General features: G+C 42.0%; 1 protein-coding gene across 1 annotated transcript; it reads left to right on the top strand.

The window, feature by feature from the left end:
* Positions 1 to 5,082: 5,082 nt before the first annotated feature.
* LOC134290291 (uncharacterized) lies at positions 5,083 to 5,748 on the top strand. The gene has a single exon (XM_062857392.1). The coding sequence runs from the start codon at positions 5,083 to 5,085 to the stop codon at positions 5,746 to 5,748; it is 666 nt and encodes a 221-aa protein (XP_062713376.1).
* The last annotated feature ends 16,039 nt before the right edge of the window (positions 5,749 to 21,787 follow it).

Genomic DNA, 21,787 nt, shown 5'->3' with positions numbered 1-21,787 from the left:
ACGTACAGTATCCAGCTCTGTACAAAAATTCAAATCAATAGGTTTGAAATTGACTTAGTTTTAGCGGCAAGTGCCGAAAATAGGTACACCTGCCCAAATGGTACAATACCCTATAGAATCAAATTACGATTATACTGGTATAATCTTGAATCTAGTCGCATAATTGATTATGCGTATGATTTTGTTCACTTCTTACTCAAGTAACATTTTGAGTTTTGTTCGACTCTACAATGGATCTTCATGACCAATTTTATAAAACTGGCAATAAAACTGATTTATACATTAAAACCTCTTGATAACCTCTTTGAGAGCATCTTCTGGCTAAGTGGACCACTCTCGGAGAGGTTTTGCAAACCGCATTAAGAGAAGCAATAAACCCGTTTTAAAACCTAGTTGAAAAAAGTCCATTCTCGATTCTTGTTTTTTTTTTTTCAACAAAAACTATGACAGCTCAAGATGCAGAGAAGCTTCTTCGATGGCACGTAAAGTTCAGGAGGATACATCATTCGTAAGTAGAATCCGATCATTTCAAAGTAATATTTTAGTAGTTATGCGCGTTCAATTTTACCGTGAATATTGGGGTTGCAGAATCATAAAATTAATGCGCTTCGAAAATAGTGAATATTATCATCTTGGAATGAAATAAATCAATTTGTTAATTTAGTAAAACTATCCCGAATCACCAGAAAACTAGGCAGAGAGAGTTTATTTATGTGAACATGTTATGGAAATGGTGGCAAACTATCAATTCATTGCTAAATTGAGCAAAATTAACTATTTTCCATTGACGTTAGCTAATTCTTCAATATGGCGACGACCATAATCAGCGAAAATAAAACGAAAGCAAGTTTACTTTTATGATGACCGCAATAAACCTAGCAGTTTCGTAGTTTCTGCTTTTTCACCAACAGATGTCGTTACTAATCGAACGGACCGCTATCTGTTGAGAGTTTAAACAGTTTTATTGTGGTAATAATGATTGCCTGAAGGTTTACATATCGGAAAGCTTTGTTTACTCTTAAAATCTGTCTTTATGGATATCTTCAAGTATACTATAGAACATTTTATCAATGGTTTTCATAAAACCCTAATAAAAATCAAACAAAACCAATCAGCAATGGAATTGTTACTTGGGAAGTAACATTTCCATTGCTGATTGGTTTTGTTAGATTTTTATTAAGGTTTTATTACAGCAATAACACTAGTTTACAGTATTTTTGAACTCGGTAAGCTGATGATAATTTTTGGTGTAGAATCATGCCCTGAGTTCGAAAACGCGAAGGAAAAAAATTACAGTAGAGCGGAAATTTTTCCGACTTTCCATACAAGGCTGATGATTTGAAATCGATTTTTGTTCTATTTTTAAGCAATGTCGCTCACTTCACGCATCTCATTCTACGTAATAAATGCTCCGATTGAACTGAATTTTTTACTGTAACTCGCCTACATATGGTTTGTCAAATAATCGTTGAGAAAGCATTTTTAGATTGTTTTTTTCTTATTGAAAAAAATACATTTCTTCAAATATTTTTGGAAATTTGGCTAAAATTTAAGAAGATCGTCCCTAAAACTCGCCAATATTTTGAATTTCATCAATCTGACGCAAAACCTGAATTCAGATGATCTAATGGTATTGTATTCAGCTTTTAATTTATGGAAAAAGATTTGCAATTGGTTAAACAAAACGCAAGATATTTGAATTTTAGTAAATTCCATATTTTTAAAAGATGTAAAACTCGATATTGAGCTAAAACTCAAAAACTGCTCCACTTAAAATTTTTTTAAGCACGGTTTCGAAATCAGTGCTAAATTGCGCTTCAAAAATTTTGGTCGTTGACAGAAGTTCACGACTTTCGTTTTATTTTGTAAACTAGTGTAATTAAAACTCACAGTTTTATGACTACTTTTATGAAAACCATTGACTCCTGTTACAAGACACTGAAGACGACCTTACAGTTTAGGTCGAAATACGTATCTGTCAAAGGATGCAAATTATTAGTGGAATTCAAAGAAACAGTACTTAACACGATTTTCTTTTTTTACTGGCTCATAGGGTTTTTTCTTTCGGTTAATCTTTCGGGAGTTAATTTAAAGATGTCTTGAGGAGTTCCTTCAGGTATTTCTACAGAAGTTCTCCCAGGGATTAATCATGGATTTCCTTCGAGGATTCCTGTAGTATAGTAGTTCTTTCCGAAATTTCTCCAGAAGTTCTTTCTAGGAGTTCTTTCAGGGATCTCCCCTGTAGTTCCAGGAGGATTCAGGGACACCTTCAGGTGTTTCATCAGGGATACCTCCAAAAGTTGCCTCAGCTATTCCAACAGTAGTTCCCTAAGGTATTCTTCCAGAAGTTGCTTTAGGGATTATATCAGGAGGGTTCAGGGATGCCTCCTGGAGATTCATATATCAATATTGCACCAGAACTTGACGGGTCACGTCATCAGGATGTCGGATAGCAACCCGACTAAAATGGTTCTCGAGAGTCATCCGACCGGTACAAGAAGACGTGGAGCGCAGCGAGCTAGGTGGATCGACCAAGTGGAGGACGATCTGCGGACCCTACGCAGAGTGCGGAACTGGAGGCAAACAGCCATGGACCGAGTGGAATGGAGGCGGCTACTATGTACAGCAGAGGCCACCCCGGCCTTAGCCTGACCGGTAAGGTAAGGTAAGGTAAGTACCAGAACTTCCTACAGTTCAAGAAGTGAACTTTCAACGATAGTTTAATTTTTATTTTGTTCTTGCTTTCTTGTAATAAGCCCAATATAAGCAGATCCGGTGCGCTGGTTTGGCTTTCAATGAGATGAGTGCCCACAAAATCGTAAGTTGGATTCAAATGAGTCTGTCCTTAAAGACTTTTCTATAATCAGGCATATCTTCAGGTTTTCTTTGAAAGATCTCTCATGGAGTTCCTACAAGAATACCATCAGAATTGCTTTCGGGGATTTCTCTTGAAAATCCTTCGGAAAATCTTCCTGGAAATCCTTCCCCCTCCTGGAAGTCTTACAAAGATAACTCCAGCAATCGAGGATTGCTCTAGAAAATTCTTCACGGATTCCGCTTGAAAATACTTTGGAAATTCCTCTTAGATTTATTCAGAGATTTCTGCTGGAATTCTTGCAGTGATTCCCTGGAATTGCTTCAGCGACACCTTCTGGTATTTCTTCGGAGATTCCTCCTGAAATTTCTTTGAGGATTCGTCCTGAAATTCTTTCCGGGATTTATCCTGGAATTCCTTCGAGGATTCCTGCTAGAAATCGTTTGGGGATTCCACCACGAATTCCTTTGGAAATTCCCGCTGGAATGGTTTTGGAGATTCTTTCTGGAATTGCTTTGACAATTCCTGATGACATTCCTTTGGGATTTCCGCTGGGTTCTTTCGGGGATTCTTCCTGGAATTCCTTCGGGGACTTCTCCTAGAACATACTAGCCATACGAACTTTTAAGAAGAACAACTTATGTTGTGGACCATCTTTCCCCCACGAGCTACAACCCTGAACCCAACCTCAGATTAACTGCGGTCTGTTGATTCGGCAGAACAATACATTAACTGATGGTCAAGACACCAGTTAGACCAGAGGCAACGGGTAGTAGATCGAGGATGCTGGCATGATAAACAACCATCAATATCTACCTGCTTCGGTGCTGAGAGAGATGTTTTATTTGGAAGATCGTTAGAGAACGGATATATATATAATTTTGCTGTGGATGGTATGTTGCTAGGAGATAGGTCGTATTTGGGTGAGCACTTCTATATCGTGGATCTGACTTCGGTATATTATAGTGTTGATAGTCGTACTCGAATCAGTCATACTCAAACCTCCAACCGAACGCAGGCGCGCTGACAGGGGCCTTCGCATGGCCGTTTTATTGTAACGTTTTCTGTCTAGTATTAAGAATTCAATGTTAGAGTTTAAGCGAAAATAAATGTAATCCGTGTAGTTTGTGTTTTCCGTAAATATATTGTGTTCTAATGTGACCGCGAGTGATTTTAACAAGTGAAAGGAAGGATCTATGCTGCCCAAAGGATAAGGCGAATAGTTCGCCCCTCTCAACACCGACGACATCCCAATCAACAACATCTGGCCGAGTGTTGGAGAGCCACCCCAACCAAGTCGAAGGAGGTAATTTCTCGGTTCCCCAACATTGTTGGGGTCCTTCGAACCGCATAGGTAGGTATGGTGCCGGTTTCGTTCCGTACGTAACGGTTTTGAGCTCGTACACATTGATCTCGTCCTGAGGATTAGCGAGCCTACCTTTTGGAGTGGACATCGATTTGCCCAACCATTGACCATTGCTGTTGGACTTGACACTGCAATCGACGACCGACGATATTTGGACGATTCAACCTAAACACGCGTGGCGCGTGTGACGTCAGTGATTGAAGAGGTGGCGCCATCAGTTACCTGTTCAGGTGAGTCACTTAGAACGTATATGTCACCGAAGCGGGACAACAGAAATTACACCCTTTAATAAATCACTTGACACGATTCCCTGAGTGCACTTGACGTCACAATTTGCAATTTGGACTACTGCTCTTTTGGATTGCGCTCGATTTTGGGCTTTTGCGCCGCTGTTGGTTTCTCAGGTGAGCCACCACAGTATATGTCCAGTCGAAGCATTCAATTTGGATATTACACCTAAAATTTTCCCTCTTTTGGACTACCCATCCATGAAATTGGTTGACGTGACGTTGAGCATTACTATCGAGTTCAACCGAAATACAAATTTTGGATTGCGAATTGAATTACCGACTGGGAACCACTACCAGTTTGTGAAGGTAATTTACTATGGTATATGGCCAGCCGTGGCCAGGCTCGTTGGATACTACATGCGTACCCCCTCCTCCTCTTCCGTACATACACCTACACACTTGAGGTTTTGAGCTGTTCTGAGACAATAACCGTGACGTCATCGATCAACCGTTGGAGATAACGTGTTCCTGCTCGCTGGACTTTCGATGGGAACCGCATTTTACTGTGCTAGGTAAATATACATAGTATATGCCCGCCGAAGCCTAGGATCACGCGGATCACTACACCCTCCATCCTATTCTCATTTCCTGCTTGATTGATACCAACCAACATGGCACCTCGAAAGCCTGCATCGCTGAAGAACCTGGTGGTCAAGCTGCAAGAGATCCAGGCCGATTTGGACGACATTTTGGAATTCACCCAAGGTTACGAAGAAGCTACTACCGCTACCGATGTCAACATGCGCTTGATCAGATTGGACGAACTTTGGGAGAAGTACGGCGAGACGTTGGTGGAAATCAAGTGCCATGAAGATTACACCGCTGAAGATGAGACCTACAACGATCAGCGTCTGCTTTACAGCAGCCGTTACTACCGATCGAAGTCATCCCTCACGGACAAGGCAACGGAACTGCAAGATACACTAGAGCTGAACCAGTCAACGCGTGCCAACGATTCAACCCTGCATGGCGCGCTGGACCATGTGCGCCTGCCGCAGATTAAGCTGCAGACTTTCAACGGCGACATCGACGAGTGGATTAGTTTCCGGGATTTATTCACGTCTCTGATCCACTGGAGAACCGATCTTCCAGAAGTAGAAAAACTTCATTATTTAAAGGGGTGTCTTCAAGGGGAACCAAAGGCGTTGATTGATCCTTTGAAAATTACGCAGGCCAATTATCAAATCGCGTGGGACACTCTTTTAAAACGCTATAACAATAGCAAACAGCTCAAGAAAAAACAGGTTCAATCGTTGTTTAGTCTGCCTTCGCTTTAAAAAGAGTCGGTTTCGGATTTACACGTTCTTGTTGAGGGGTTTGAAAGAGCCGTGCAAACTTTGGACCAGGTCGTCCAGCCAGCAGAGTACAAGGACCTTTTGCTAGTAAATCTTCTCACTAATCGTTTGGACCCTGTGACCCGCAGAGGATGGAAAGAGTTTTCGTCCACAAACGATAAGGATTCCTTGAAGGATTTGACGGAATTTCTACAACGAAGGATCCGTGTACTCGAGTCACTTTCAACGAAGGCCGTCGAATCTGGTGTGTTTCAGGTCGGAGAAGGATAGCTCTACAAAGGTCGCAGCGGTTGCTAGGGGCAGCCATCCTTCAATTCCAAGGGAATCCTCCGAGGCCAGCGAAGCTTCCGGATCGGGTTCGTCTCAGGTGGTTAACATGACAGCCACCGACATTTTGGTTTCTGGTGCGGCTCAACAGTATTCTTCGCAAGTCTTGCTAGCAACAGCAGTCGTCGTCGTGGAAGATGACGAAGGAGGGCGGTTTCCTGCTCGGGCTCTGCTGGACTCAGGTTCGGAAAGCAACTTCATCACGGAGCGGCTTAGTCAACGGATGAAGACCCACCGAGAAAGGGTAGACATCTCGGTGCGTGGGATTGGTCAGTCAGGGACCAAAGTCAGGCAAAAAATCCAGGTGGTGGTTCGCTCGCGAGTTTCTCAATTCTCGCAATCTATGAGCTTCCTTATTCTACCTAGCGTAACAGTGAATCTTCCAACTGCTACAATCAATACGGATGGTTGGTCGATACCTCCAGGGATCAAACTGGCTGATCCCGCTTTTTTCGAGTCTGGTAGAGTAGATATGGTGCTCGGTATCGAGTCGTTCTTCGACTTTTTCGAAACCGGTCAAAGAAAAATCCTAGAAAACAAATTGCCAACGCTCAACGAATCGGTTTTTGGATGGGTGGTGTGTGGAGGCTTATCCAACTCAAGTCAAGATCTGCGCATCACTTGCAACGCTTCAGCAAAAGAGAATCTGGAGTCTCTGGTTGCCCGGTTCTGGTCCAGTGAAGAGGTTGGTCCGGTCAGGTACTCTCACCGGAGGAAAAACGATGTGAGGACCTATTCCAAAATACGGTCCAAAGGAATCCCGAAGGCAGATATACTGTCACACTCCCAAAGGAAGAAGACGCTGTTTCACGGCTGGGCGAGTCCAAGGAAATCGCTATCCGGCGTCTTCAAGGTACCGAGCGTAGATTGGGCAGAAATGCAAATCTCCACAAAAGCTATCACGACTTCATGGAGGAATATGAGTCGATGGGACATATGGTGAAGGTGGAAGGAGCAGCGTTAACATCACAACGGCGTTGTTTCCTACCTCCCTGTTTTCAAAGAGGACAGCACTACCACGAAGGTCAGGGTGGTGTTCGACGCTTCCTGTGCGACGTCATCCGGCGTATCCCTCAACAATGTGTTACTGACAGGACCGGTAATACAGGACGACTTGAAGTCAATCATCATGCGGAGTCGTACCAAGCAGATCATGCTCGTTTCGAACGTCGAGAAGATGTTCCGGCAAATCTTGGTGCATCCGGAAGACAGACCTCTCCAATGCATCTTGTGGCGCGCTAATCCTCAGGACGAGATCAACGTGTACGAGCTCAAAACCGTTACGTACGGAACGAAACCGGCACCATACCTAGCCACAAGGACCCTCAAACAACTAGCGATCAAAATGTCAGGAGGTGTTCCGAACCGATTTTAGTGGACTGTATTTTTAGGTGGGGGGTCCCTTGCCCGACATCGCAGTTGTCTCTTACTGGCCTGTTCTGGCTAGTTCCGTCATTGTTCATTGTTGACTTAAAACCAACATTTACTTTCACATACTATATTTACAGAACTATACAGATAACATTTAAAACGCGATACTACACATATGGTGGTCCAAATCCTACTGATTACAATATTAAAAATGCCTGCTTAAGATTGTCTTCGCTGCTGGTGATTGCCGAAGGTTCCCGATGTCATCAATTGTTACTCGTTACATTAGGGGGTTGACAGTGTCTTTTAAAATAGTTTATCAATCCATAATGAGTGAGGCATGCTACTCTCCAACAACTTATATTACAAAGTATTCGACACTGTCTAGTTTTATAGTTAATATACTATCAAAATCAACGAGAGGAAAAAACAAATAGCAACCAGTAAGCTCCGTTAGGAATGTTATTTGAACTTTGTTTAACTTATGCTTGTATTTGGTCAAGAGAAGCGAAACTTTCGGCTACCAGGGCAGGGCATGAATATTCTTCTATTTAAACGACAGCTACATTACATAATTAAAATGGCACCATACCAGTTCCACCTAATTATATATCATTTTGCACATAATTTGCACATCGTTGTAAGTTTTTAAATACGTGTTCAAATAACTTATGACCAATATGACCAACAAATATCCCATAGTGCTTCATCCCCCATTTGCGTTGCGTGTGGTGGCGTTGTAGCATTTTAGGAATTAAAGATTCCCTTAACAACAACTCCCGGCTGCCAGTCAGGCAGCAAGCAGCCTATAGGGAAGCGAAAAAGGGAAACGAAAAAAAAAACCGAAAATGAATGAACCCATATCGTTCGTCGTTCGGTTCTCGGTTGTAGAATGCCCCTGCCGCTCAAACGGCTCAAACATTCAACTAACGGCGTCCTTGCCCGGCAGTTCTATTTCGGTCCCCAAAGTGATAAAGTCGTTGCTCCTTAGCGCCGAGTCAGCTGTTCCGGTGCCCGTTACCAACCGATCGGTTTGAATAACTTAAAGTTCCCGGATCGAATTTCCTCCGTCGTTCAAACGCCGTCAGTTAATCGAAATGATACCGCCATCAGCTTCGGGATCGATCCAGCCAGCTCATCACTATCACCATCACTATCAGAACGTCCAACTAGCGTACCAGATGTACGACCGGCTGCGACGGATGTCCGACGATCGCAAATTGAATCTCTCGGCGGAGGATGTGCTAATTAGTGCCTATCTCGGGTGCAATTTGGTGTATCGGGCGCGGAGTGACAGTGAAACATCCGATACCACCACCAGTAGTAGTGTTATCGAACCGGGCAAGGACATCATGGGAGTGAACCACAACCAGGCCGCTGTGGTCTAACTTCAAGCGAAAATATGCGGGTGTTTCGCAAACTCTGTGTAGATGAGAGTGGAATGACACGACCAGAGGATGGTTGATGATAGCCCGCAGGAAGTGAGAAGGATTACGCGGTCAGAATTCTTCTAGTCATGCAGTAGCAATCAATTGATATAGTGGTAGAGGGCAGACACAAAAGTAGATATAAATGTCGAAACCAAAGAGATGAGACGGAGATTATTGTTTGTTTTTTTTTTCTGGGTGATGGTTTTATCGTGAGATCATGGGGTAGATAATTAATTTTATAGGAACGATGTTCTTTAGTTTTAGTAGACAAAACATATCGAGAATTAGATATGGGTGCATTCGAATATTACGTACGGAATACAAAATTTCCTATACAAAAGTTGCTAGAGGGGTATAAAACAGTCAAAATTTGTTTTATTCGAATGAAACCCAAATGCCGAAGCACTGAAATGTGTAAAAGAGACTTATTGATATGCTAACCAAAGATATTTTATGGAAATACTCAAAACAGCATGAATGTCAGTGTGTTTAATTTAAGGATATTCGCAATAAATGTTTAATTTCACTCAAGACATGTTTTGTATTGTTGCATCCGAAAAACATTCAATTGCTAATGGTTAGTGTTTCCTGCATTTGTTACTATCTAGCTGGATTTGTTATAATCAATCTCCAAGCTGAAAAATACTTACTTACTAATGCAAATATTAGTTTTTATTTCAATACGGGTTAAACGGGATATCCTAACATCTTTTCCAAATGACGCTGCTACGATGTTCTCTGAACGGACATACATTTTGAGGGGTTCGTTATTCTTAACAGTACAAGAGTGTTAGTTTGCTAATATTAATCATAATAATTACCTATCTTAAAGTTATATCACAGACAAACAGACGTATCACTTGAACCAATTGAAATCATCGTCGCAAAAGCATAATCGCGATTAAAATCATCTATAAAATGCATAATCGCCCAATGCTAATTATGTTGCGTTTCGCAAACCCACTGAAGAGATGGCGGTAGTGAGCAAACGTCAAACAGGAGCAAAAACGATGCGAGTGCCGTCAGTGAGAGATTTGCGGACTACAGAATTTTTTAATAGTTCGTTTAAAAGGCAAGTTAAAAGGAAATCGATGGGAAGTGGGTAGGATTACGTACAAAAGGCTGAATTACGAAAGGCTAAAATTACAAAAGGCTGAATGCATCAAAAGCCTGAAATAACATAAGGCTGAAATAGTGCTTCGACTAGTTTTCAAAAGTACCTAAAGACTAACAACAGCTCAGAGAAACAGATGTATCGCTCCAATTGAGAATAATTACATACATTCATTGATTTTTCGATCTATTTGAAAATTTGCTTGGTCGATTAGAGTAATGCGGGGCAAAAGTTCGCACCTAACAGACTTCACAAAATAACTAATAAACGAAAAGAAAACAATATCATTTTTCTTCGTTAAACGGGTCCCTATTATGTTGCCTTCAAAACGTAGTACTAGATTTTTTCGCGTTACTTTTGTAGTTTAAGTAATACAATTTTTAATACAAGTACTCCAATGCGAACTTTTGCCCCATAGTGGGGGCAAAAGTTTGCATTAGGCGGGGCAAAAGTTCGCTCCTTGTTCAGAGTAGTTTATTGGTGTGATGTTCATTTATTTCATGTTAATTCATGTTCGTCTTTTTACTCTAGCCATGAAATCTGTTTCCTTCTGTTCTTAGCATTACGGTCCTACTGGTGTTCAGCTTTTTGTATAGAATATGTTTTATGAAGACATCCACAACTATTAACTAAGAGCTGTCCTTTCCAGCGTTACTGGAGCTGTCAAAATACATTGTGGGGTAATCATAGAGATACATGTTGCACAAAATACATAAAAAAATGCAGCAAAACTGTTGAACGGGACCGTAATCGAATCTTGTCCCCGTCAGTATAGTGATGAGTTATAGCTGTCAATTTACAAACTGATTAGAAAGACCCCGGTAGAGTAGATACATAAGAACTTCAAAAATATACGAAAAGAAACGACGAGGATGACGAGGAAATTTTTAAAAATGTTTTTCTAGCCATTTTTCATTTCTTGATTTAACCCTAAAAGGGATACCTTCATGGCCTCAGTTTCGTCATCTCGCTGAGTGTGTTCCATCAAAGACGAGCTCTGAAAGGCGCCTGGGGTCCAATGGACCCCAGGTATCCCTTTTAGGGTTAAATGGGTTAACATAATGGTTGCCTTTGATTGGAACTTCTCACAAAACTAAGTTCAAACCCTCTGCCGGAACGATTTCAGGGTGCATACTACACATATTATACATATATAGTAGTTTCTATACGAAATCTTTATTGCTTCAAAGATTCTGTAATTATATTGATGTACTAGATTCACAAATCTAGTGCGAACTTTTGCCCCACTGTCGAGGATTTAACTATGTCCCTTTCTGTAAGAAGCACTAGCAGTTTATTGTTTATTCGAGTGCACCTCTCGAACTACTATGGAATAACGATTCTCCGACATCAAGAGGTTATGAGATTCTTCTTCTTCCTGTTACTACAAATTCTTATTCCAGAAGGTCCGAAAATTCTATCAAAACACTTCGATACACATTTTTTCGCATAACTTTGCCAAACCATAACGAAATAATTCCAATTTTTATTAAAAAAAAAACGATCAAATCTGACTATACATGTCAATGGTTGCTACTCCGTGATTGATCTGAGCTGGTACCAATTGCACTGAGATCCAAATGAATAAGGGCTGGGACACTCCACTTATTCTCAAAGTGCAATTCTAGCAGCTCATACATTTTGGATCAATAACGGCGCCGGCCACGTCCTTATAGTCAGTTGGGAAGGGAGAGGAATGTTAGAGTGTGCTGGTTGTTGCTACTAAAGACCGAGATCACCTCTGCATCCCCACAACCAGCACGGACTGGGGTATTTGTTAGACGGAAAGGATGGGAGATCTGGGAGTCACCGTTGGGTCGGTGATGCGATCCATGGATAGGGGGTTATTTATAGTGTTCGTTAGGTGATAGATTGTGTGGTGAAAGGTCAAGCGGCACAGCACGCTTAGGTTGTATAACTTGTAGGCGATATATACACTGTGCTGTGAGTGAAAATTGGAAGGGAGGGAAACGACTTTTTTTACAATTCGTTTCTGGTTCTAGCGATGGCTATGAACATATGAATATACATGAGTTGTATATGTACAGAAGAGAGAGAGAGAGAGGAAGTGGATAGAAAGATACAAAGTAGGACGAAAGGGACGGGCCAGGGATTGAACCCATCACCTTCTGCATACGAATCAGAAGCGGTAGCCACTAGACCACCAAGCCCGTCTAACGAAATCATTCCAATTTTTATTGACGAGTAACTGACCTGATTATGTGTCGAACCCATACAGATTTGTTTGGGTTCTTAACTTGTGCTCAGAAAAAGCCCCACTGCGAACTTTTGCCCCGCATTACTCTACCTAGCCGTGGCACTCACATTAGTTTTGCTTAAGCTTGGCGATTGACCGTCCCTTAGTTCATGGTTGGCCAAACTAAGCCATTTTGGGGGAACGTGCTTCAGTTACTATATTCTGAATCAGAAAGTTTTACGACTGGTCACTTATCATTTATTTAGTTCAACATCAAATGCATGATATTTAACACTGAATCAACAATTAGCCGCCATAATACTCGATTTGCAGCTGCAGCTCTCCAACGTCGATCACGCCCAACACTCGCCAGATCACGCTCCACCTGGTCCACCCATCGTGCTCTCTGCGCTCCACGTCTTCTTGTAGGTACCAACCGGTTGGTTAGCAAACACCAACTTTGCAGGGTTGTTGTCCGGCATTCTTGCAACATGCCCTACCCACGTATCCGTTCAGCTTCAGCCACTCGTGGTTCATACTTCTCTGCCACACACCGTTCTCCTGCACACCGCTGATGATCGTCCTTAGCACGCGTCGCTCGAAAACTCCGAGTGCTTGCAGGTCCTCCTCGAACATCGTCCATGTCTCGTGTCCGTAGATAACCACTGGTCTTATTAGCGTCATATACATGGTGCATTTGATGCGGGGTGAATCTTTTTTGACTGCCGTTTCTTCTGGAGCCCGCAGCACGACTTCCGCTGATAATGCGCCTTCGTATTTCACGGCTCACGTTATTGTCAGCCGTTAGCAAAGAACCGAGGTAGACGAATTCTTCTACCACCACGAAAGTATCCCCGTCTATCGTAACATTGCTGCCAAGGCTTGTCCTGTCTCGCTTAGTCCCACCTACCAGCATGTACTTTGTCTTAGCCGCATTCACCACCAGTCCGACCTTTGCTGCTTTACGTTTCAGGCGGGTGAACAGTTCTGCCACCGTTCCAAATGTTCTAGCAATAATATCCATGTCATCCGCAAAACAGACGAATTGGCCGGATTTCGTGAAGATCGCAGCCCGGCTGTTGAGCCCGGCTCGTCGCATAACACCTTCCAGCGATATGTTGAATAGCAGGCAGCAAAGTGCATCACCTTGTCTCAGTCTCCGGCGAGATTCGAATGAACTGGATAGTTCACCCGAAACCCTTACGCAGTTTTGCACACCGTTCATCGTTGCTTTAATCAGTCTAGTTAGCTTCCCCTGAAAGCCGTTTTCGTCCATGATTCTCCATAGCTCTGCGCGGTCGATACTGTCGTATGCCGCCTTGAAGTCGCTGAACAGGTGACGCGTTGGGACCTGGTATTCACGGTTTTTCTGGAGGATTTGCCGTACGGTGAAGATCTGGTCCGTTGTCAACCGGCTGTCGATAAAACCGATTTGGTAACTTCCCACGAACTCATTCGTTTTTGGTAAAAGACGACGGAAGAGGATCTGGGATAGCACTTTGTAGGCGGCACTTAAAATGGTGATCGCCCTGAAGTTCTCACATTCCAAATGGACGCCTTTCTTGTGAATGGGGCAGATTACCCCTTCCTTCCACTCCTCCGGTAGCTGTTCGGTTTCCCAGATCCCGACTATCAGCCGATGCAGACAGGTGGCCAACTATTCTGGGCCCATCTAGATGAGTTCAGCTGCGATATCATCCGTACCAGCTGCTTTGTTGGTTTTGAGCTGGTGAATGGCATCCTTAACTTCCCTCAGCGTGGGAGTTGGTTCATTTCCGTCCTCCGCTGCACTGGCGTCATCGTTTCCTCCGTTGCCGTGGTCTCCCGTGCCTATGTTCTCAACGCCGTTCAGGTGCTGATCGAAGTGCTGCTTCCACCTTTCGATCACCTCACGTCCGTCCGTCAAGAGGCCTCCGTCTTTATCCCTGCATATTTCGGCTCGCGGCACGAAGCCGTTGCGGGATGCGTTGAGTTTCTGATAGAACTTCTGTGTTTCTTGGGAGGCGCACAGCAGTTCCATTTTTTTCACACTCCGCTTCTTCCAGGTGGCGCTTTTTCTCCCGAAAGAGGCGGGTCTGCTGTTTCCGCTTCTGTTTGTAACGTTCCACGTTCTGTCGAGTCCCTTGCTGCAGCGTTACCGCCCTCGTTGCGTTCTTCTCCTCCAAAACCGTTCTGCACTCTTAGTCGAACCATTCGTTCCGTCGATTCCGTTCCACGTACCCGATGGTGCTCTCGGCTGCGTCGTTGATGGCTGCTTTCACTGTACTCCAGCAGCCCTCTAGAGGGGCCTCATCGAGCTCGCCTTCGTCTGGCAACGCGGCCTCGAGATTCTGCACGTATTCTGAGGTGACATCCGGATGTTTTAGTCGCTTCAGGTTGTACCATAGCAGTCGCCGGTATCGTACATTGTTGATGACGAAGAGTTTTGGGCGCAGTTTGACCATCACCAGATAGTGGTCGGAGTCGATGTTGGCGCCACGATAGGTCCTGACGTCGATAATGTCGGAGAAGTGCCGTCCGTCAATCAGAACGTGGTCGATTTGAGATTCCGTCTGCTGTGGTGATCTCCAGGTGTAACGATAAGGGAGGCTGTGTTGGAAAAAGGTGCTGCGTATGGCCATGTTCTTGGAGGCGGCGAAATCAATGAGTCATAGGCCGTTTTCGTTTGTTTGCTGGTGGGCGCTGAACTTACCAAACGTCGGTCTGAATACCTCCTCCTGGCCTACCTGAGCGTTCAAATCTCCTATGATGATATTGACATCGTGGCTTGGGCAGCGATCGTACTCGCGTTCGAGCTGCACGTAAAATGCGTCCTTGTCATCATCAGTGCTTCCGGAGTGTGGGCTGTGCACGTTTATTATGCTGAAGTTGAAGAATCGGCCCTTGATCCTCAACATGCACATTCTTTCGTCGATCGGCCACCAACCGATCACGCGCCTCTGCATATCACCCATCACGATGAAAGCTGTTCCCAGCTCGCGTGTGTTGCCGCAGCTCTGGTAGATGGTATGATTACCTCTCAATGTTCGCACCATGGATCCTGTCCAACACACCTCCTGCTGCGCGACGATGCCGAACCCGCGGTCCTTCAGTAGATCGGCGAGTATGCGGGTGCTCCCAAAGAAGTTGAGAGATCGGCAGTTCCACGTACCGAGTTTCCAATCGCAAGTCCTTTTTGTTCGCTGGGGTCGTTGCCGTTGGTCTCGGTTCGTATTATTCTGTTGCTGATTTTCCGTTACAATGGTTTTTATTGCTGACACCAACCCCCTACTTTCCGGAGGACCATAGTGTACAGTTGAGCTTAGAGTCCTTCCCTGGCACTTGGACGTAGATCAGCCGACCCTAATATGGGGAGGGGATTAGACGCTGCTCCTCCAGGAGAACAGACGCTTAGGTTTGCCGCAGTGTGGGCGTAAGCACTGAGTACGAAATCAACTCCAGAAGGATAACAGTGCTCAGGCTGCACTACCAGCTAAAGCACACAACCCTTAGCTGGCAGTCTTTGGCATCGCTAGACCCGTGGAAGACTAACCATTTTACAGCTCAACATTCTTCTCGTGGTCCCCATGAATTACTTTCACCTCTTACGCTGCCACAACCTGCTTAATCCTCGAACCGTTATTCACCATCAGAAAATAATGCCACTTTTGCACTTTCATTAACCCAATTACGGTGTACGGAAGTTTCAAAAACAGCATCCATTATGCGCTCATGCTCCACAACCTACAACCATTTGTCTCGTGTTGCACGTCGTCTTGAATAGCGTTTATAATCGGAAAAGGATGTGTGCATAATGTATCAAGATCCGGCGGCACCTCGTACGTTTCCGTCTTAAGAACACGGGACGCCAGCCAGCCAGCCAGTTATCGCTTCCGGATTCGAAAGCGTAAGGTTTCGCGCCTTGAGTCCCTGCTGCACACTCACGTGCCTCTTTAGTTTTACGGTTTATCTACTTCCAAGTCGGTGAAGAAACGGTGTCAGCACAAGCACCTGATGGTTTGCTTTCGGTGGTGGGTGGTGGTGGTTCTCTTCATTCAATTTTGCTACACGTGAAAAATTAATTCCTGTAATCCAATCTTTCACCTGCTCTCAGCAGCTCAAGTGATGTCGCATGTAGCCTGTGTTTTTGGATGCGATTTTCTGTGTTGCTACTGGGCGACGAAAGTACTTACACCACCGACACGACATGTGCATGGGGGCTACCTATCTTACTGGAGGAGAAGCTGGTGATAACAGGTCTAGGAAGACTGTCGCGGTGCTTGCTATGTACCGACCGACGTACGATGAAAGCACCGAGCTTGTTCTCGGCGAGTCAGGTTCAGCATGAAGCTTTTTAAGTGGAGTGCACACTCCCTGGTGAAAAGTCGACGGAGCTAGTAGCAGCATGACAGGGAATTGTTCACCAACGAAAAATGTACATGTGCACATTTATAAGAAAGCAGGTGTTCGTTGGTGAAAAGTTAAAATCACCTGCTTAATCATTACACCATGGGTCTCTTCGGAGTAATAAATAATTAGGTTTGCTGCATTGTGGCTTTGCAAAACAAGGGCAGTGAAACTTGTTGATCCAATTTGACCTAATGATTGGATGTAGTTTTTGGATTTCAATTGGTGTTTAAACATCGAAACAGTTACAAATCTGAGGCAAGAGTAGCCTATGTATGACCACTGTACACGGTGCTTCATTTACCGTTATAATAAAATAAAAATGACCATCAAAACCTTAAACGCCAGTTGATTTATTATATTATTCTACACCCCTGGAGTGAATTTAAAAAAAAATCGTTAGACGATTTTTTGAGTTACGCCCTTTTTTAGGTAAAAAAAATGCAAAAAATTGTATAAAAAGTGCTCAAAGTAATGCTACTTTCTTTTTTTTTCATATGAAATACCCTGTCTGCGATTGTAAAGATTGTAAATAACGTATTATAATCATATTATATTATTTATCAAATATGTTACCCCCAAAGTGCATGGATTTTGCTATTATAAATATGCCATTTTGGTAGTTATATATACTTGCATGGTTATACGTACTGGGTATTCGAATGCATCAATTGTTAGCGGGAAAACACGGCATGCTCATGTTTTTTAATCGTAGTAGGCATTGTATTTTCGTGACAATTGAAAAATCATAATAGTGAATACTTACTACTCAACCGGTCGTGGTTTACCGTAATCGTTAAAAATGGATAACCACGAGTTCAATAGAAGAAAAGTTTGTATTCTGTGCCTCTCGAACAACAAAAACGTCAGGCCGTTATCCTCTTCGATTAAAAAAGTTATCCGCGAACATTATTTGTCCGATTTCGACAGCCGGGAGTGGTACTACCCATCATCCATATGCACGCCATGCCGGGTAAAGTGTTCTGCTAAAATAAAATCGCATTTGTACATGTACAAATATGATTATACACATTTGACAAGATCTACTGATTTCTGCCGATGTGAAGTGTGCAAAGCTTCGAAAGTGATTATCGGTGGAAATCTACCAGGTGCAATGCCCAAAGTTCAGAAGCGTGGCCGTCCTAAAAGAAAGCCATCTGATGCAGCCAAAGTGGTCCGAATTTGTAATATGTGCTTATCAGAAATAATGCGGGGTAAGAAACACGAATGCAACTCTTCGCAACGAACGGAAAATTTATCTAGAATGCTTAAGGCAAAAAGTGCCCCGCCAAAAGCAGCAGAAGCGGCGGTGTCTGAATTCCTAACTGAAAGAGTCACATCATCCGGTATGAAAACAAAATGTATAATTGTTATAAAGACTAACAACGAGTTATATTTAATTTAATAGATTGCAACAAAATTCGCCTGTCCAATCGTCGAGGTAAGCCGTCTCATTACGAAAAAGCATCTGCAGCACCAGCTCCGAAAAGTCAGAACAAAGTAAGTTCCGAAAACATGTTCAAAATAAAGGCCGACAATTCTTTGAGCATGCGAAAAACATTAGGTAATGTCAATCAGTTTTTTTATAAAACCAACCGGCCTTATAAAATAAATTTCTATAGGTGTCATGAAAGGACTTAAGCGGTCCGGTGTAAAAGTAGAGTCTGGAACTAATGAGAAGCTAAGAAAGATGAATTCCCAGCTTAGCGAACTATTAAGTATTATTGAGCTTGGAGAAATAACTGGAGGTAATCATTACAAACTATTTTAATCTATAAGTAATTAATGCAGTTTTCTAAAAAATATAGCCGAAAAAGTAAAACTGGATCAGTACACCACTGTACCAGTAATATATTGCAACAATATATCTAGCCTTATCGACCAGATCAAGCAAAACAGACAAACTGAAGGAGGAAGCGATGAATACATAAAACTTGGGATTGATGGAGGTGGAGGGTTCTTAAAGATCACTCTCTCCATTGTTCCACGATTGTCTGTTCGTCCCACTAAGTCATTCAAGGATAGTGGTGTTAAACGTCTGCACATAATAGCGCTGGCACCAAAACTGCCAGAGAAGTACGAATATGTTCGTCTGATATGGAACCTATTGGAACTGGATAATTTTGAATATGTTGTGGCCGGTGATTTGAAAATTATCAATATTATCGTAGGCATAATGGCCCATTCCTCTTCCAATCCCTGTCCCTATTGTGAAATTGGAAAGAACAATCTTATCGATGCTAGTGGAACACCACGAACTATCGGTCGAATAAAGGAGCACAGTGCTAGGGACAAGACATCAAAGAAACGAAGTAATCATGCCAGCTGTATTCACGAACCATTGGTTTCCGGGAATGATGAAAACCTCATTTTACAAGTTTGTCCTCCGCCACCTCTGCATATATTGCTTGGAATTGTAAATGCAGTATTTCAAGCAGTAGAAAAGGGATATCCAGATTGGGCAGATTTGTGGGCTAATGCAGCCCATGTACGTCATCAGCAGCGAGCGTACGGTTTTACGGGAAGAGCTTGCCACAGCCTAATCGGAGCTGTTGATGTCCTCCAGGATAATGAAGATCTGGTAGGCTACTTCAATGTAAGCTATTGAATAGTGTTTTATTCAAAATTATAATTCTTACATCTATATATATAAAAATGCAGTGGCATACGTGGGACCGCGCATAACTTGCGAACGGGTGGTCCGATTTGGGTCGTCTTTGTTTTGTTCTGTTAGTTTTCACCCAAGGAAGGTTTATGAGGCCTACAACATGGGAAAATTGAGAGTTTTTGAAAATCGGGTTTTCATACATTTTGAACGGGGACTTGGGCGCTTGGCTAGGGACTTGAAACGTCAAAAAACGCAGTAGGCAAGACAAAGTTTGCCTGGTACAGCTAGTTTTTCTATAACATCGCTTAACAAATTGTTTCCTACGCATAAAATTAAGCTCGATAAAAATTTAAAAAAATATTTCCGTGTATTTTCATATGCGTATCTATTATGCAACCCTTAGGTTCAATTGAAAACATACACTTTTGAACCTGAAAAATGAATTTAAACACCAAAATCGATATTTTTGAAAACCCGTTTTTCTATTAGATAAAAACAAGCTTCTGAATCTACATCACAACATGCAGAAAATTACATTTTAATTTTACTACAAGTAAAATAAATGGGACAGCTTTAAGAAGTGTAGATTGATTTTTTTTTATTCTCGTTAAAACATGTTTAAAAACTCGAATGTCTGTGAGCATGTCTTATCCAGAAATAGCAATGGCGAATTTTCCAAAACATATTTTAATAAAAAATTTCAATCAACCATCTGAGGAAACATGTTTTCAAATATATCATGTGAAAAAAATTCGAATTTTTTTTTCGAATTTGGATATTTGGCAAAACTGTAAAAAAGTAGTTTGTGCAGAAGTTTTGAAAGGTGTTTTTTCTTTTTGCACATTCTGCATACAAAAACCCATTTTAATGTAAAAACTCTTTATAGGTATCAATAAAAATACCTTGAATAAAAATACAAAAATATAAAAATTGTTGTTTGTTAAGAAAATCATTTTATTTTCGTTATACAAAGTTGTGCCCATACTTTCTGGGACACCCTATAGTCACAGAACAAACCTCAACACTTGAAGAACTTGGTGGAAAGTATGCCACGACACTTGCAATCCGTGATTGAAGCTAAGGGATGCCACACTAAGTATTAGAAATAAGAATAAGCAGTGATATTCCTGAAGTTTTGTAATGCGTACTTTATTTTGTCCACCACAAATACAATTTCTTCCATAAAAAATGAAAGTGTTTCATAATTTTCCACTTCTAAGGCTATATAACCGACATATTCTGAAAGTGCAATTTCAGTGCTAGTTTTCGTTAGAATAATTCGATAATGTATCTGTTTTAAATACTTGAGAATTCGAGAGAGTTTGAAAATATGCCAGATGCATACTTTATTTTGTCCAGTACTGTAAGTTAGCATCAATTTAAACACAAATCTATGTTCAATAAGCCAACCATGAATGAATAAAAGTATTTTATGAGTCATCTGATATACAAACAATTGATGGGAGGTTTTTTATCTTTTCACGGTGTTTTATTACACGTCCAAAAAAGTCATTATTTTTATGTAAAATCTGACACATTGGCATGAAAACCTTCAAAAATCCTTCAAATATATTCACCCAATTGATTTACGTCAAAAGTTCTTCCACTGAAACAGAATTGTAGCGTCCTCATCCGTAGAAAGACGTGGTTCCCATAGTGATCAACTTCACCCCAGATTACGGTATGTATTCATTATTGAAATAACAATTTTCGAGGTGTTATTTATACTAATTTATGGAATTTGTTTTTGTTATTTTGCCCCTTATTACCACCTAACGAAAGACATATCGAGGTATAATAGTTAAGGGTTATTACCTTGATATGTTATTCAGTTGTTATACTTTGTATGCTCGGGTGCTTTGGAAATATTTTTGATAATTCCTTCGTATATTGCTTCGGCTTTTTGAGCATTTGGAATTTGTTCAGCACTTCCAAAGGGAATTTCTTTGTAAATTTCAACGCCAATGTTTCTTGCGTAAATTCCTTAAGTTGTGCCTAAGGAACGGGAAAACTGATTTTGAATTTTCAATTATGACGATTATATCAATGACAAATCCTTCAACCTTAAGGAATTCGTAGGAATTGTAGAAGGAATTCGCCAAAGTATGCAATAAATTCCTCTAATTTCACCATAAAGTTTTGAAATTTCTTGAATATTTTGTTTGTTTCCCCTCTCAAAATATTGAATTCAGACAAAAAAAAATCCGTTGGAGGGGGAAGGGGGGGGGCTAACATGAGAGAAAATAGAAATTTGTGTCAGCCTATTTATCTCCAGATGATTCTATGCAATATTTTTGTTTCGTCAATACGAGCAAGATATGTATAACATTTGGAGCAGCCCCTGAAAATCTGCGTTCCATATAACCGCTGAGATATGAGAAGTTGAAGAATACAATTCTCACTGTTTTGAAACATAGAATTTGTGTTAAGCCTACAGTACACGCTTTGCCAAGTGTGCAAATTTTTCCGCACGCATAATCCAACAGGCCAACAGTGGTCGCAACATTGACAAAACAACGGAAATGTCAATCATATGCTTTGCTGTTGGCTGATGCGTGCGGAAAAGTTTGCACACTTGGCAAAGCGTG

The sequence above is a fragment of the Aedes albopictus genome, chromosome 3, assembly GCF_035046485.1.
Source record: "Aedes albopictus strain Foshan chromosome 3, AalbF5, whole genome shotgun sequence".
Lineage (NCBI taxonomy): Eukaryota > Metazoa > Arthropoda > Insecta > Diptera > Culicidae > Aedes > Aedes albopictus.
Note: the sequence above shows the minus strand (reverse complement) of the source record. Positions and strands in the feature narration are given on the sequence as shown.